The 18,818-nt window shown below is 38.9% G+C and overlaps 1 protein-coding gene across 1 annotated transcript; it reads left to right on the top strand.

Moving 5' to 3' along the window:
* Positions 1–5,613: 5,613 nt before the first annotated feature.
* On the top strand, positions 5,614–18,598 carry LOC117716489 (flavin-containing monooxygenase 5-like). The gene is made up of 8 exons (XM_034513532.1): positions 5,614–5,748; positions 6,780–6,968; positions 7,383–7,545; positions 8,904–9,046; positions 10,728–10,927; positions 13,389–13,738; positions 15,967–16,039; positions 18,235–18,598. The coding sequence occupies exons 1-8, from the start codon at positions 5,614–5,616 to the stop codon at positions 18,596–18,598; spliced, it is 1,617 nt and encodes a 538-aa protein (XP_034369423.1).
* Positions 18,599–18,818: the final 220 nt, after the last annotated feature.

Below are 18,818 nucleotides of genomic sequence, written 5' to 3'. Positions count from 1 at the left end.
AGCATTTACAACAGCAATTTTTGTGGATGCATCTCCCATTTCATGCCTAGAAGGAACTATCCTGCAGTAAATATCCTGGTCTTCTTGCTCTTACAGTCTCTCCACGCCTCTTCTTTGATCTTCCCCAAGCCTTCAGTGTACAGGTCATACTGCAGACATATCAAGTGGAGCTGGGCATCCCCTGGTCACTCATTATCTACATTATGTGCACCTGAGTTTATCTGCAGTGGGGCTCCATCTGCTGCAAACAAAAGCATCCTTGGTGAAGAGAAGTACACTTATCTGTGGATATAAGGTTAACTACTTAGAATACAGTTAATTGGAGGTTATATTGATTTAGGAAAATGGGAGCAGTAGGCTCTCCTCTAGGGTCTATGACCTCCCCAGCCATGAGTAGTGGGCTAGGTTAACAGCCACAGGAATGGAGTTCTTCCTGTTAAGTGCCCCTTCAGTCCCATTAGAGAGCTGTGGGTTACTCTCATGATAACAGTACCACCATTGCACCACTGTGATGTCTTACTGAGCAGGACACTTGTGAGGCTCACAGGTTCTAACACTCGGTAGAACTATGGATCACTCGTCTTCCATGGCTGCTTGCATGGCTCCTTCACGTGACACGAGAACTAGTAGTCTTCAGGAGGAGGCTTACAGTTTGCTTCCAGCTCAGTTCCTCCAAGATCTGTGTCCAAAGTGCAGTGTCTTCAGCATTAGGTCCTTGCCTCTAAGTCCTGTAAAGAAAGCAGAGGCAATGGTAACCACCTATATTGATTGAGGAGCCTTTTGGACTCCCTTGGGCAAAAATTCCAAAGGGTATTTTCCAGGAGTAGCACTGGGGGTTTGCCAGTTTATGACTCTTGGGGAGAGCATTATCACCTCCATGTGACCTAACTCCATTTAAAAAAAAAATTCAAAATTGTCTGCAGGTCAAAGTTAATTAAGGAGAAGAAATCATCAATTTGACAGGAATGGGGGGGGAACACAGAAGGAATTGAAGTGGGAGAAGAAGAGGTGTAAATGATTAAATATACTTCTCATGTATGAAATTCTCAAAATAACTAATTAAAAATGCTAAAAGAATAAAAAAGAGATGTAAGGGTAATATAATGAATGGTATTTCATATGTACATGAAAATGTCTCAGTGAAACATTGTGCAATTGTATAAACGTTATACTTTGTGCAACTAGTATAAAGTAACAAAATAAATATTAAAAACAAACAAGCAAGCAAACTTCAGTTCTCTGGATCCCAGACTTCCAGCTGTGGATGCAGAGTTGCCACCATCAAATGCTAGCACTACATGGTCTGAGGCTTGCTGTGGGACTCATCAACTGACATGGCCATGGAAGCAAACTGTTACTTTGTTACAGTGAGTCCCTTTCAAGGCCTCTGCTTCTGCATCTGTGCCCTGGTGTCTGCTGATTCGGGCTGGTGACCTCTAACACAGGAGGTAAGTAATGAGCATAGCATGTTGGAAATGACTGTGTGGCGCTTTGTTCCGGGCAAGGTCTTCATCCTGAACAAACTTGTAAAGGAGAATTAATTGACTTGTGCTTGAAAGTGCCAAAAGGGGAAGTTGGAGACAAATCTTTCTTGGAAGTGATTTTTGGCAGTTGTCTGGAAACATTTGCCTCTATCTGCAATGATCACGATTTTTTTTTCTAAGAATCAAAAAGGGTGGGTCTTTCTAGGAGCATGTATAAAGATACTGCCTTCTCATGGAAAAAAAAAAAAAAAAAGGACAAGGTTAATATAAAAGCAGATTGGGAAGAAGAGGGAACTAACAGCATCCCAGCTCCTCCAAAGGGAGAAGACACTCAGGAAGAGGACCACAGGGACTGGCCAAGGACAGCTGACTGCTCTGCTCACAGTCCCTGGGCACACCTGGGTACATAAGCACCCAACCTGAGAGACTAAGGACAGAAAAATCAACACTGCTGGATCTAGTAAAAGGACATCCTTTCTGTAAGTTGGACAACTATACTTTGGGGTCACCAAGGAGTTGTGCTTAGTGAGCCACTTCCATAGATTTTTCTACCTTCCTCTGTCTACTCTTCCCTAAATTTATACTTCATTGATTTCAGCCACTCTTCTCCGACTGCAAAATTATAGTTTAGTATTGCCAGAATTTCTTGATCTAAAATAGTTTTTCTTCCTAGATTGAAATATAAATTAAATGAATGCCAACTATATATATACTCTGGTGATGTAGCAGTTCTCAGACTGACACATAGGTTTCACTATGTATCATCTTGACTGCTGCCCTGGTTTCAGCCAAATGTTCCTCACAATATATAAACTATCTCTGTTTACCTTATGCTTGCTTAATACAAGTCTGTTTTATCAAAATTTCATATGGATATGAAATTAAGGAAAAGATGGGGGAAATCAGAAACGACCGATAATGGAATGAAAAGAACACATACAAGCAAGTAGGGAACCCAGCAGACTCATTCCCTGACAAATAGATACAATGCCCCAGGCACCATTCCAAGAGAGATGCCTGTGCTCTCAGAGCCTGAGATTGATGGAGACAACTAATCTAGATGAAGCAGAAGTACCTTTATAGTAGGAAAAGATGCAGCAATAAGAAAGCTTTTGTTTATTGATAATAGTGAAAGAAAATCTAAAATATCCATTTAAAAATTATATAGAGAAGATCCTACAATAATTATGGCTCATAAATTGTTTTATGAAGCAATGTGTTATATATAATATGTTATATATGTATATGTTAGTTTTAAAATCTCTATGTATTACTTTATATAAATATATATCTTACTTTTTAAGCATATATATATATTATCACTTATTAGTTCTAATAAGTGAGAAAAAGAAAGTGAGCCATTAAGACACCACAATGGCTTTATTTCCCAAAGTCCATGCCTCCCTGTTCATGATGAGCTGCAAAATGCGACTAATACTTCAATCTAAACCAAGTTACTGTTTCTTCTTCCACAGTACTTTGAAACTTATAGAGCTGAGAGACTGAATTCTTCAGATAGCTTATCATTTGTTATCACTGTATGTTTCATCCCCTTCAAGAACAAAAGCAAGAGCCTCAGAAAAAGAGACAGGAGAGCCCTGCTCTTGCTTCAGATCCTAAAATAGACAGCAGAGTTTTAGCCCACCTGAATGGGACAATTCCTAGAATGCATGGAGGCTAAAAGGGTGCTCAGAGGTTAAGAGCACTGGCTGCTCTTGCAAAGGACCCCATTAAATGTCTAGCACCTATGTGACCCCTGTAACTCCAGTTCCTTGGAAGCCAGAACCTTCTGACTTTGGCTGGCACCAGGCATGCAAGTGGTGCCCAGACATACATGAGGGTAAAACACACCATACACATAAGTATTTTTTAATAGTCATAATGTAGAGTGAGAGGAAGAAACAAGAAATAATGGCCCTTATAACTGAAGCACACCAGGAATCCCTCTATCAAGACTAGACTAGGCGAGAGCACTTGGCCTTCAAGAAACTGGACCTACTTATCGTTGAGTCCCTGTACTGCCCTCTGGTACCACAATGGTGACTCTCAGAGAATCTGATGTCCCTGTACTCACATGTTACCACCTAAATGAGGAAAGGCATGGTATACGCTAAACCATCTTAAACAAAAGAACAGTAGAATCTAGACTGAAGTGCTGAGCTGTATTTTGTCAGCTATGAGAATAGAAGATATCTTTGAAAATTACAGACAGCTGTAGGGGAAAAAGATGATAATCTCTGTACAAAAGGAGAAATAAGCAAAAAGATACCTGTTCTGTGTGATTGCATGCTGACAATTAAGAAGGAGGGCTGTATCAGACAAGACGGAAGAGTAAGGTGAAGCCTGACTCACCAAGAGCCTTGGAAGCCAGATAGAGATGCTGGGATCCTATGTACTGCACGTTACAATTCTCATTGCTTTAAAAAAAATAGATTGAAAATAGACTTTTCAATTTATTGAAAATAGATGATTTTCTCACATAAATAGATCCTAATTATGGTTCCCCCTCCCTCTGCTCCTCTTAGTTCTTCCCCTGCCCCCCTCCCATCCAGATCTACTCCTTTTCTGTCTCTCATTAGAAAGGAACAGGCTTCTAAGAGCTAACAGCAAAATGTAACAACAACAAAAAAATATAGAGTAGAATAAGATAAAATGAAACTATCACATCTAAGATGGACAAGACAACTCAACAGAAGGGAAACAGCCCAAGTTAAAAAACATAAGAGACCCACTCGCTCACACACCCAGAAGTCCCACAAAAACCACTAAACAGGAAGCCAGAGTGTATCTGCAGAGGCCCTGGTGTAGACCTGTGCAGGCCCTGTGTTTGCTGCTTCAGTCTCTGTGAGTTCGTGTGAGCTTTGCTCATGTTGATGTTAAGGGTCCGTTTGATTGATGTCCTGCACCTACTTTGGCTCTTGTACTCTTCCCACCTCCTCTTCCCCAGGATTCCCTGAGCCCTGAGGGGAGAGATTTGGTGGAGACATTTTGTTTAGGGCTGAATGTTCCAAGATCTCTCACTCTCTGTACACTGTCTGGCTGTGGGGCCTCTGTATTATTCCCATCTGCTGCAGGGGGGAAGCTTCTCTGATGATGGCTGAGCAAGGCACTGGTCTATGAATATAGCAGAATGTCATTTGGAGTCATTTTATCAGTACATCTGGGAGGGGGTTGTTTTGTTTTTGTTTTAGACCAGTAGTGTTTACTTTTATCCTTGGTGCCTGGACTTTCTTAACTCATAAACATCACCCAAGAGCACTAAAACCAGATGGACAGACAGACACTACTATTCAAGCTTGCCTTTACCTTTACATTTCTGGGCAGGTTTTGAAATAGAATACATTGGACCTAACTGGGAAGAAATTGAGTGAATAATAGAGCTAAAATAGAGAAGAAACAACATAACACTAAGACTCGGGCTGATATTCCAACAGGAAACTGTGGCAACCTTGCACACCTCGTTAGCTATCACTAAACAGATTGTTTCAGAGCAATCCTCATTGTACAACTGACTATTTTAACAATCGAATTTTAATAATGAAGGGTTTCTTTAATAAAGGGTTGCTAATCATCGTGAAATTCAGTGCAAATCTTATTTTGACCAAATTTTTTTTAATGACCATCACATCATCCCTTGCTGCTGCAGCTGATTGGATCTAAGATCCTCTACCAACATTGCAATCTGCGGATGTTCACTTCTTGTGAGTGTAGCATCATTTATGCCTATACCCTATCCAGAAACTCCCATAAACTTTAAATCTTGTCTGCATTCCTGGCCACATCTACCAACTTTTCTAAATAGATTTTAGACACTGTTGTTTAGGGAATAATTACAAGGGAAAAAAGTCTCTGTTCAGTAGAAATGTACATTTTAAGAACATTTTCCATCTGTTGTTGTTTGAATATGTGGGTGCACAGCATTCTGAAATGGAGAAAAAGAGTTATCTAATATATAATTAAAATAGAATGCATATGCTAAGATAATATAAGGTATAATAAAAGCAATTAAAATTGTGGCCCTGAAATATGTCAATGCTGAAATGAAGGGGGTCAGACACAAACACAGTGATGAACCTTGGTGTTGTTGCTTAAAAATACACTGAAATAATTCTTCTTAATTCAAGAAACCATGGGGGTAAAAAGAGTTGCAGTGATTGGTGCTGGAGTCAGCGGACTAGGTGCCATTAAGTGCTGTTTGGACGAGGGACTAGAACCTACGTGTTTTGAAAAGAAAAGTGACATCGGAGGACTGTGGAAATATGAGGTAATTTTATAAATATTCTCAGAATATGACATTATCTGTGTGTATGGGAGTTTCTATTCAACTTGGAAATAAAACCCTGATAATATAAATTGTCCCTTAAGTATACTTTCCAAATTAGTGATACATCTTTCAATAAATTTGAAATTTCTTGTGGGATCTGCACAGTCCTATTCAGTTTTGTGTCTCTCACAATCCCACATATGACGTTTAGGATATTTATATCCAAATTTTGCCTAAGAGTTCTGAAACTCAAAGAGAATGCAAATACTTTTCTGCTTCTAACAAACTTGTTATTAGTTGTGCCATTTACTTCTGTATTGTAAATCACTCTATATGTTGTTTTGTGTTGTTTATTAGTTGCTGGAAAAACATGTCTCTACCAAGAAAGATGTGTTTGCTTACAGAGTCATGTATAATAACTTAAAGGAGTGGGCCTCTCTTACAGTGTCTCCAGGAGTTAGACGGGTGAAGGAGAGTTTTAACTTGGGTGTGTCTTACTGAAGCATGATATAAGATTATTAAGAGCGGTTCTCATTAATTCATCACTTTTATCTTGTTGTCATCATTATTATTCCTTTATATTTTAATATATTTCAGGTCCAAATTATATAAGCATTTTATTCTCTATTACATTCTCTTAAACAAAATCCTTTCAGTTGTGAGACAAATTTTACCCATTGGTAGTTTCTCGTCAGATCCTCTTTGTGTTATTTTTCGACTTGGTTTTTTTGTTTGTTTGTTTGTTTGTTTGTTTTGTTTTGTTTTCTCAATTTGTGTTATGTGCATTCCTGGAACCTGCTATCTCTTTCCTGGTATAAAATAATCATTGCTACTACAGACTCAGGTACTATAAATAGAATTATAAAAAAGAAATCCCCATTAGTAAATGAGTCTAATGGCCTCACTCTGCTGAATACTATCACAAAACCTGAAAATGAAATCATGACTTTTCAAAGAAAAGTATACGAAGTATCTCAGTTCTGGTTCTCTATCACATTCCTGAAGCCAAGAGTTGATTTATTTCCTTTTAGGAGACACCAGAAAGCGGAAGGGCCAGCATATACAAATCTTTAACCTGCAATACATCCAAGGAGATGACAGCCTTCAGCGACTACCCCATCCCTGACCATTACCCCAACTTCATGCACAACTCCAAAATAATGGAGTATCTCAGGATGTACGCCAGCCACTTCGGACTCATGAAACACATCCAGTTCCAGGTAAGGACTGAAACACCGCCCACCGCCTGCACATTGCTCTAGGCAAAGTCCACACACAAGCCAGCTGGGCACAGTTTCAACCTGCATTCCCCACCTGTCCCCCATGCTCACGGTTCATCAGGATATGTTTGTCTTATCTACCCACCATATGGGCACTGTCCCAGCTGAAAACCCAAATTCTAATTTTTGGTTCATTTTGTAAAGTAAAAATACAAAGGTCCTGGAAAATAAAACCGATGCATTTTGTGCTCTAATGAGCTGTGACATTTGGGAAGTGAACATTTTAGAAACTTTATGTGCACATAACTCCTAACCACCTAGTAGCCATGTGTCGAGCTACTTAAACATAGAATTCTACAGGGAAAAAAAGGATAAAAATGTCCTAGTGCACAGGCTTTGTTCTCTGTTTCCTAGACAGAGGTGTGCAGTATAAAGAAACGCCCAGATTTTTCGTCCTCTGGTCAATGGGATGTGGTGGTAGAGGCCGAGAAGACGCAGAAAACCTACATTTTTGATGGGATAATGGTTTGCAGTGGTCACTACTCGCAGAAGCACTTTCCTTTACAAGACTTTGAAGGTATCTCTCTAATTTGTATGTGAAAAGAATCTTAGGATTCTAAATCTCTTAATGCCTCTCCTATCCTAGGCACTGAACAACAGTGTTTATACAGAGGAGATACAAGAGGGGGTGTTGTAAGTTCATAAAACAGTCAGAGAAGATCTAGCAACAGAGGTAAAGACAGAACTGAAAACTGGAGTTCCTCAGACAAACAAAGTCCAAGGGAGACTTTCATGGATGAGGAAGCAATGGGGAAAAGCCAGTAGATGGGCAATCCTGAAGAGAGCTTCGGGACTGGCCCACACTTGGAGTGCCTAGGTTGGGAAAAGCATGTAAGAGTTAACGGAAAAGATTTCAGTGTGTGTGTGTGTGTGTGTGTGTGTGTGTGTGTGTGTGTGTGTGTGCATATATGTGCAGGAGAAGCACATATATAATCAGTCCTGCAGAAGTGTGGAACATTGACGGATAGGGGAAGATGGTTGAATCAGAAGTATCAGGAAATAACACTTTGAACAGTCCATTTCGGAGATAACGATGACGAAGTCTGAATCAAATATGGAAGTAGGATTTGTGAAGATATGTTAGAAGTCTTTGGAACACTCAAATGAATGACAGATTATGCATCATGGAATTTTATAATTTATGGCAATTATAATTTTCGAAATATAACTTTTCCGGAATGCCTTGAAACTTCTACTATCCCATGCTCATATTTTAGAGAGTAGTGAGTGGCCACTAGCCAGATGCCGCTGGTGAGCAGCTGATATGTGAAGGACACAAAATTAAGATGTTTCCTTTGTAAAATATTCACCACACTTAGAAAACAGAGTAGGAGCACATAAAGAAATTTTGCCAATAACTTTACTATACGTTAGCATCTCAGGTTATCCTGGGTTAAGTAGAATACAAACTTAAAATCACTACCATTCTCAGCACTTTGGGGTTTCTGAGACCTTAAAGCTTCATGTGTGGCTTCTGTTGCTTCTGAATAACACCAATATGTTGCTAAGGATCTTTACAAACTTATGGATTTTCAGAGAGTTATAAAAAGTGAAGAAACAATCTCATATCTCTGAGTAGAAAACTAGAAAAATCCAGTGACACTCTAACGTGACAAAGCGTTAGCACACTGAGTAAATCTTAAAAAGGCATATTTTTATCAACTACTTTAAAAAAAAAAAAAAAACCTCTGCTCAGACTTTGCCTGCTGATGAATGCTTTGTTCCCTTGGAGGACGATATTCTGCAATAGTGGTATGAAGTCCAGGTGCAAAAAAAGAGAATAAAATAACATGAACATCAAGCTTAGGAATGAAATTTATCAAGCGGTGTTTTCCACTTCTGCTTCGATTTGAGGTGTTGATTCTTCCTTCACAGGAATCAGCAAGTTCCAAGGCAGCTGTCTCCACAGCTGGGAGTACAAGCACCCCAACAATTTTGTGGGGAAGAGAGTGGCCGTGATTGGCCTTGGGAATTCTGGAGCAGATGTGGCAGGCGAGATCAGCAGGGTTGCTGCACAGGTTTGGTGTCCTATTCTGATTTTGCTCTTGGTTTGTAACCTTGATCCCTGCAGAAACTGTGAGTCTAGACTTCCCCTGACTTTAGCAGGCATGTTCCCATTTGGGTTGAGAGGGCATGTTTTTCTGCTGACTAAATATGAATAAGAGAGCACAGAATTCCAAAGTAACAATGTTCCCAGCCCATAATGCACTGGAGTAGGGAAAGTAGCAATCCAACAAGAGTCAGAAAACTTAAAATTAATTACAGGAAGCTAAGTGAGAAATCTCAAAATAAAGTGAGTTTTACAGAAGACACTGTTTTCATATTAGAAATAATGTTTAAAGAGCAATCAATGTACACAAACCTGAATATTTAAAATATATCACTGGTCTATGTGAAGGAAAGATTCAATAATTTCCCAAAGACCGTGAACAAATAAAAAAGCAGGGAAGGAGGAGCAATCCTTCCTCTGCAGAGGCTGGTACTACTCCTAAAGAGCATGGAAGGGCATTCGTACAAGTCAAAATTAGCTTTTGATTCCTATTTCATAAAAAAGACACAAGATTTCCAATATTGAGCACTTTCTGGAAATCGTTAACCATGCTATGATTCTGAGACTCTTGAGTCACTGATCTATGACAACGACATCACACTAGTGGTTGTAACATCAGTAAAAAGCTTTCTTTTCCAGGTCTCTGTTAAATAACACAAAATAGACCAAAATATTTATTAAAATTTCCATATGTGTGTGTGTATATATATATACATATATACATATATATACATATATATATATATATATATTTTGCACTGCAAACATTTTGTTAGGGTTTTTCAATTGTAAAAGTGAATAAATTTTACTGTGGATCTCTGTACCCAATTTTTGTTTTGATTCCCAAACATTTTATTCATGTGCTTCTCCGTCTCTTGGAAATTTCAACTGAAAGAGCTCACATGGAATCCAAATACAAGCTTCTAACACTCAGTGTAACAACCTATGGTGTCATTGTGGAGTTTCCCTGTATTTTGGGAGCTCAGACACTCCAGACATCTCGTATAGCTGGAGCAAATGTCACAAGGCAAGTAGGTCCATGACAAACATTAAGTTAATTGAAATGATTTTCAGTAAGCAGATCTTTTACGTTGTTGGTGGTGGTCTTTATATATTTTATTCTTTTTAAAAATTGTTTTATTTATTTACATTCCAAATGTTGCCCACCTTCCCAGTCCTCCCTCTAAGAGGTCTTCACCCCATCCCCCTCCCTTTCTCCTCTGAGGGGGTGCCCCCATCCCCACCCACTCCCATCTCCTCCCATCACCACCCCTACTCCCCAGCTGTACCACACACATCCCCACCTATCCGCAACACACACATCACACACACCCCACATCACATGCACGCGCGCGCGCACACACACACACACACACACACACACACACACACACACGAATCTCCCTTCCCTGGGGCATCAAGTCTCTACAGGATAAGTGCATCCTTTTCCACTGAAGCTCAATCAGAGGCAGGGAAAAGAAGGCTAGGGGGACAAAGCAATGAGAGAAGTTAATTCCATTTCCTTGAGAATTTAAAAACAAAAACAAAAACAAACAAACAAAAAACAACAACCAAACAGCAACAACAAAACCCTCTGAGGATCTGATTAGCAGCTAAACACTTACGAGGCAACCACTCCTCTCTTGAAGGTTTTCCTCAGCACAAGACAAGGAGCGTGGATATGGAATCGGGTTTGGGACCATGGGGATCCTATGGACACCACAGTCTTCACTCGCTATAATAGAGCTGTCCAAAAGGTCTACCCCAGATACCTGATCAATAGACACATGGAGAAGAAGCTAAACGCGAGGTTTAACCACGCCAATTACGGGCTGCTACCTCAGCACAGGTAAAGTTGGGAATTTTAAGCAGACAACTCTTTTGAGTGACTGGACTAGTTAAACCAATTAAATATGTAAGCTACAAGAACATAAGTGGGAGGGGCAATACCATTAATTCCTCATGGCATTTGTTTTTATGGGGAATATCCAGATTTTTCCCTTCCTACTGAAGGTTTTCTGTGATCCCACTAATGTGATTCTCAACCTCCCTAATGCTGTGACAGTTCCTCATGTTAGGGTGGGTGACTCCCAACCATACAATTATCTTCACAGCTACTTCACAACTGTAATGTTGCTACTGTTATGAATCTTAATGGAAATATCTAGTGTGCAGGATATCTGATATGTCACCCCTGGGAAGGGAGGTCGTAACCCACAGGTTGAAAACCACTGCACTGAGGTGTAAGAGTTGTGCAGGTGGGGAAGTGAAGACTTTAAAACTTTGACTTATTTGAAATTCGTACAAGGTCACTATGTCACCCTCTTCTGCTTCCCTATCATGTTCTGTGAACTACCGTGTGTCCACTCTCTAAATTAAGAACTCTGATTGCATGCCTACCTTCAAACCCACCAGCAACCAAGACGACGCACGGTCCATACACAGCAACCTCATGCCTTTTAACCTGTGCACTTGCACTGACCTTTTGTCCTATCCCATTTGCGTGACCCCTAGTCTCAGCCGAGATAGCCCTTATCACTGAAAATTGCAATGTTTATGGACTCCTTAGCGTTCTTTCACCTCACTCAACACCAGCCATTTCTCAGACCCTGTCTAATCCTCTCTTCCCATGTCTGCCTTCTTGGCTCTGTGGGCACTTTTCCGCTGCTGCTGCTGCTGCTGCTGCTGCTGCTGCTGCTGCTGCTGCTGCTGCTGCCTCTGCATCTGCATCTTTTCTTTCTTCTCCTCTTCCTCCTCTTCCTCCTTATCCTTCTTCCTTCTTTCCTCTCCCCTTCCCCTCTCTCCTTTTCCTTGTTCTCCCTTCATTTCCTCTTCCTCCTCCTCCTCTCCCTCCTTTTCTTCTTCCCGCCATAAGACATGTAAGACTTGGTATCACCCATATATCTGCCCTTGATCCCACTTCCTTTTAATCCTAAGTAGCTCACTGGATTAAATTGTCAAATCCTATGACTGGAGAGATGGCTCAGTGGGTAAGGGTACCTGCTCCCAACCCTGATAAACAGAATTTTATCCCTAGAATCTACATGATGGGAAGAGAAAACTGACTCCCACAAGTTACTCTCATACCTCCACACATGCACTGTGGCATGCTTAATGAGCACACATACACATAAATAGATAAATAAATAGACGATAGATAGATAGATAGATAGATAGATAGATAGATAGATAGATAGATAAAATTGTTTAATTCCAGGAAAAATATAATAAAGGTTTGAATTAATGAAAACAGAAAATCAATATTAATAGATATCTGGAAGTATGCATACGCAGTTTTGTATTGAACCATAGTTTTGTAATTTTGGTTCCTTTTTAGGGAGAAACTATTCAGAATCTATGAGATATGTTTAATAATATTTTTTTACTAATATACTGACAGAAAAATGTGACTCTCTGCTACTAATTCATAATTCAAACCTTCAACTGAAATTGTCCGAAGTTCTCAGTGTCAGGGGTCACAAACATTCTCACTCAAGATTCATTCTTAAATGTTGCACATGTACTTTTTAGGCCTTTAAAAATATTAGTGACTGGTGCTAGCAGGATAGTTCAGCAAGTAAAGGCACTTGGCACCAAGTTTGAAACTGGAACCCACATGGAAGAAGGAGAGAATCATTTCCACAAGTTGTCTTCTGACCTCCACATCTTCACACCCACAAACACATGCACACACCCACATACACACACACATCACTAAATAAATAAATAAATAAATAAATAAATGTAATAAATCAGTAACTGGATAAAAATTAATGATGAATTAATGTCAACTGATTTTACATAGTATAAAGAGTAAATAAATGCAGCAAAAATTAACATACATTTAATCCAATCACTTGGAAGGGAAAGACAGACAGACCTCTGTCAGTTAAAGAGTAGCCAGAGCTACAGAGTGAGTTCCAGGCCAGCCAGGGCTATATAGTGAGTTCCTGACTCAATAAATGACTAACACACTTTATTCCTTGAATAAATATTATTATCTAAAGATATTTAGTATGTGTTAACAAATCTGATCTAGTGTTATAACATTATTACAGTTCTACAATTAGAAAGTGAGATCAAAATGTTTCATGGCTTGTCCAAGGTCTTCCAGTGGGTAAGAGACTGAGCAAGTATCCCAGTTCAGTTCTGAATCAGACAGCCAGTTTTTTACTAATGATCTATATTGCCTTCTGAGGATGCTGAAAAGCAGAATAAAAATGTTGACGCTATGCAAACATTTTCCATAACTTTTGCCTATGCTACTACATTTTTATTAAGAAGTTGTTTACTCATCTCTTGGTGCACAGAATTCTTGACCAGCGAACAGTTCTCAGTGATGACCTGCCAAATCGCATCATTACTGGAAAAGTGAAGATAAAACCAAATGTTAAAGCGTTCACCCCAACTTCAGCCATCTTTGAGGATGGAACGGAGGAGAACATAGACGTTGTCATCTTTGCCACAGGCTATACATTGTCATTCCCTTTCTTGAGTGATGACTCAGGAATCCTAGACAGCCAGTACTCCATGTTTAAATATGTCTTCCCTCCTGAGCTAGAGAAGCCAACGCTAGCTTTTATTGGGATCCTCCAGCCAGCAGGAGCCATCATCCCCACATCTGAGCTTCAAAGCCGATGGGTTGTGCGTGTGTTCACAGGTATGTACTTGTCTTGCCACGGATATAGTATGTTCCAAATTCTTTGTGATTTAAAAGTAACACAGAAGGTCTACTATTCTGTTGATCTCTTTCGTTCTAATTAAATTGTCTGAAATTTCACTGTTAAAAATAAACTACCTTGGTTTCCTCTGAAGGTTGATACTTCATTTTTAAGAGAATTCTCTTAAAATGAAAACACAAATTATAAAAATTTTAAAACCAAGAAGATCATAATGAGGGTATATTTTAATGTAACTGTCTACTTATCTGTTTCTTTTCAGCAGAAAACTAACTTAGGGCGAGGTTTTATGGGTGCAGAAATGGTCCAAAGTAGGAAAACAAACAAGAGATGAACCACCTGGGACACATTTCAGAAATGTAGTATCCAACTCCAAGTTTGTAGTTCATAGTCTCAATTCATTTCCCAAATAATTACCCAGAGTGATGCTTCTGAGCAAAACAAATTCACCAGTAGAATGAAATCAAGGTCAGTTTTGGAGGGAATTGCCTGGCAGTGTCTGAGATTGAATCACATACAGCCTTCACCTTGAGGCCCCAATCTTGACCAAGTTTTCTATACTTTAATTAATAAGTAGTCAGGATTCTTCCTCATGAGAACAACTCCTCCTCAGAGCTTGAACACTGTGATGGATGGCCTTGCTAAGGCCTCAGCATTCTGAGACACAAAACCATTGATGTATTTTACCTAAGTGAGATTTGAATATGTATCCATGGTAAAGTGGAAATAATGGCCCCTGCAGTTCCTTTATGCCATTTATTTTCTGAAATTTCAGGTGAACCCATTTGATTTCCGTTCAAAACTCTACAGCATAGCTCTATGTTTCTGTTTTCTGTGTTTCTTATTTCTGTTTTTTTCCTGATAAATATATGTTTTCTTTGTTGATTTCCATCAAATGGATAATATGATAATAACCACATAAGAAAGTAATTACACAATTTCTTACAATGTTTACTGTACTTTGGGTCTTCTCTTAATATCAAATTGCCTTTTGGTAAAGCAAATTTATCCAGAGAACTATTTTAGTATAATTTACACATACAGAAGCACATACATCACACATTGACAATGTTCACAAATCAAATACACATACAACTATTCAACTACAAGGTAGATTAAAAACAAATGGAATAACTAAAACTCAGAAACTCCCTCTTCATTCATTTCCAGCCTCGCCTTTCTCCAGTATCACCAAAGAAAGGATTGCTCATTTCTGATATTTTCGGGCAGTTTTAATTTTTTTTCCTTTGTGCAAAATCGAATCCTAGATTATATGAATACTGGGGGCAGGACAGTTCAAGCAGGTAGTGCAGAGATGATGGGGGAGGAAACAAGTGGGTAGAGAAAGACTTAGCCAAAATGAAGTGTGCACAGGAAGATACATGCACAGTAGTAATTTAAAGAGCTACGTGAATTTTTAATTCTTCAGTTCTTCTCCTTTCATGCTTTGCACACTCATGTTTGAAACTGTATTTTGAAACATCTAAAGATACTTGTGTGTAGGTCATATTTGTGCAGATACTCATACCATGTGACACCTGGTGAATTAACAAGGCAAACAGTCTATAAGTATCATGTCTGCTACTCTTTGTCTTGTCTCTCTAGCACAATATAACATTCTGTTTGTTGTATCTTCTTTGTCCATGACACATTCATGTGTACAACATTTCTGTCTGCAGTTACTTGCTCTCCTTTAAAAATGTAGTTATCACAGTTCATGGGTCTTTTCCATCAGTGTGTACTTTTGAAAAGCACAATGAAAACTAAGAGATGTTCTCAGCTTAAAAGACACAAAAAAAATGTATTTGGGATGTAAGCTCAATGCTAGGCAATATTCAGATACATAAAACTTTGAGTAAGGTCCCAGTTTGGGTTGACAATCTTTGGAAGACTATAAAAACACCTTAAAGGCATTCATAGTAGTCAGGGATGTTGAATGTACATTTAAACTAAAAAACAGTTTAAATACTTTTTATCTTAAAGGAAAGCTGGATTACCCTAAGAGGCATCCTAGGCATGATGGTGTAAAAGAAATTCTCTTCCTTTAGAATTTTTTAAACATGAGGCTTTGATTATTAATTTTATAGAGGTCTGACGATTCCATTCTATTTTGAAACCGTGTGTGTGTGTGTGTGTGTGTGTGTGTGTGTGTGTGTGTGTACCTTGGTCCTCATGTCAACCCTCCAATGTTTATACATTGTTTTCTCAGGACTAAACAAGTTGCCTTCAAGGAGAGCCATGATGGCGGACATCAACAGAAAAAATCAAACAGTAGCCAAAGGGTAAGGAGCCTAATTTTCAGTTAAAGTAAATGAGACATGTTCAGAGGGAAATACTTGATTTTGCTTTTTATATAGTTTGCACCTACATGAGCCCTAATATGATCATTTTAGTTCAGTGATTTCATGTTGACATTTTTCCCATGGGTCTGATTGTGGAAACTAAATTGGACACACTGTGTTAAATAACCATAGAACACCAAGTCTGCATGATGAGCAGAGTATAAATTCACTGTGGAAATAAGAATAGATGTTTAAAAACCCTAAGCCTGTGCCCACCAGATATACCACTTTGAAGTATTTACCCAAAAGACTCCAGGCCAACACATCACAAGAGTCAAACTGCAAATCAGTAGATATTGCAATCCCTTGTCGCAGTAGCTAGTTTAGAGACACAATGCAGGTGTCCAGGGGAATAGAGCGAAAATGTGTATTGTGTTCCCAATGGAGTTTTTAGCCCTAAATAAGAATAAGGTATACCACTCACAAGAATATAGACATAAATAGAAAGGGTATTGTATTGTATTTTTCTCTCATTTGTTGTTTCCAGACAGTACAGATACATACAATCATATGTGCTGTTGACATGGAAATAGGAACAAAACAATCTGGGTAACTAAAGGGACATATGGGGTGAGAGAAGGGTAGGGAGGTCAAGGGTCGTATGCCCAAAATACATCATATACTTGCATGAAAGTTCTCTTAGGTAACCCTGTGTAATTCTTCAAAATTTTAATTAAAAAAAAAAAAAAAAAAAAAAAAAAAAAAAAAAAACAGAACAAAGAAGGGTGCATCATAATGAGAAAATAGCATCCTGCAGCCCTTCTCTTCCTCTTCTGGTTGATCTGGTTTACCTTCTGGTCCTCCTTGGTATTCCCTAAGCCTTGGAGGGGGTGATACAAATACCCTGCTCAGGGCTAGCTTAGCTGTTGCTTGTTCTCAGACCCGAGTCATGAATTCACCACTGCTCGTTACAAAGAGAAACTGTTCAGTCAAGGCTGAGAGTAGCAATATTTGTCTGAGAGTATAAACACAGATATCTAGAAGGCAGTTTGGAGTCACACAGGTTTAACTACAAAGAGGTCAATTCTCTCCTATTGCCTCAAAACTCTTCATTCTTGGAGTTATGACTGGGTTTATGGGATGAGGCATGCACTTCCTCCGGTGGAGCAGGCCTCAGATCCAATCGGAGGGTGGTTGGTTGCTCCCTTACCAGTCTCACTGCTGTTGTACCAGTGGACAGGGCTTGCCCGGTTGGTTGGTATTGACGTTCACTAAGGGTCACAGTTGGGTAAGATCAATGATGACCATTCTTCCCTGTAGCCATAAATTTGGTGATAAATGCTTTAGTACTGCTTTATTTGGCCTTATTACATTTATTTCTAACTTACTTGGTTACTTTTATTCACTTTTTACTATGTTTATCTTAAATGATACAAATTTATCTCCTCTCAACACTGTGAAAAGTTTTAATATTTTTTTTAAAAAAATTGGGGCATTTTCTATTTGTGTTTCTTTACTCAGGGATAATTTAACAGAGTGGTTTCTTGTTTGGTATTCTTTTGTTTTGAAATAGGGCCTCATTTTATAGCCTAAGCTAGTTTGAACTCACAGCATAGCCCAGGCTGACCTTAAACTTATTGTGATTCTCTTTCCTTGGCCCCCTGAGTATTGGGACTACAAGTATGTGTCACTATGACAGCTTGTAGGGGGCTTTTAGTTCTTAAGTATTTGAAAATTACAAAAAAAATAGATAGTAACTTATAATTATTTAGGAATATCAAAAGGAAGAATTGTATACAGAATTAGTACATGGAGAAGATATTTTATATAGTTTGGAATCATGAAGTAAGCAATAGAGTTTCATACACTGTGACTTATATACTCACATTGGTAATTTAATTCATATGATGGAACTGGATTCTGTATTTACAAGGGAAATTCAGATATAAGATGTCATTCCTTTTTATATATGCCAGTCACTCTACTAGGTACGTGAGAACTTTAAAAACCCTCAGAGATTTAATTTACATCGTGTGTTAAGAGACCATAGTGTGCCTAAGGGAGCTGAGGAAATATATTAAATTAAGATTTGACAAATGTAAAACAGCGAAGAAGCAAATAAAAGCAAATTGTCCTGGAAATTCAGGGATAGTGGTGACTGAAATCTGACGCTTGTGTTTCCGTCCCCAATCCAGCTCTAAGAAAAATCTCCGAGACTCTCGCCGAGTGCAGTTCATCGACTACATGGATGAAATCGCTTCTGAGATAGGTGTCAAACCCAACCTGCTCTCTCTCCTCCTCTGGGATACAAAGCTGGCCAAGGAGATTTTCTGTGGTCCTTGTACCTCCTACCAGTACCGGCTACAGGGGCCAGGGAAATGGGCGGGGGCTCGAGAAGCCATCCTCACTCAGAGAGAAAGGATGCTCAAACCCCTGAGAACCCGTGTGGTCAAACACTCTCAGGCCTCCCTCTCTCATCTGTTCTGGGTCAAAAGTGTTTGTGTTGTGTTTTTTTTCTTTATTTCCGTTTTCGCTATCATGTATATCACAAGTCACTAACCTCATATTGACATAGATATTTATGCAACTAGAGAGTAAACTACTTTTAATTAAACTGTATATCTTAGGATCAGTTAAGTATAAGGGGAAATATGTTTATTAAGTAAATTTTACAACTGAATTTTCAAATGCACACACAATTACTCCAACAATGACTTTATAAGGAGAGGTTGAAAGGGGATGTTTATTACCATTTTACTCCAAACATAATTTGAAATAA

Source organism: Arvicanthis niloticus, chromosome 10 (genome assembly GCF_011762505.2).
Source record: "Arvicanthis niloticus isolate mArvNil1 chromosome 10, mArvNil1.pat.X, whole genome shotgun sequence".
In the NCBI taxonomy this organism is placed as follows: domain Eukaryota; kingdom Metazoa; phylum Chordata; class Mammalia; order Rodentia; family Muridae; genus Arvicanthis; species Arvicanthis niloticus.
Note: the sequence above shows the minus strand (reverse complement) of the source record. Positions and strands in the feature narration are given on the sequence as shown.

Bases quoted from the DNA above. Each gene is read 5' to 3' on its own strand.
- LOC117716489 (XM_034513532.1), top strand. From the start codon at position 5,614: ATGGGGGTAAAAAGAGTTGCAGTGATTGGTGCTGGAGTCAGCGGACTA. The intron at 9,047-10,727 runs GTTTGGTGTCCT...CCTCTCTTGAAG, and splicing joins TCAGCAGGGTTGCTGCACAG to GTTTTCCTCAGCACAAGACA. The intron at 13,739-15,966 runs GTATGTACTTGT...TTGTTTTCTCAG, and splicing joins GGTTGTGCGTGTGTTCACAG to GACTAAACAAGTTGCCTTCA.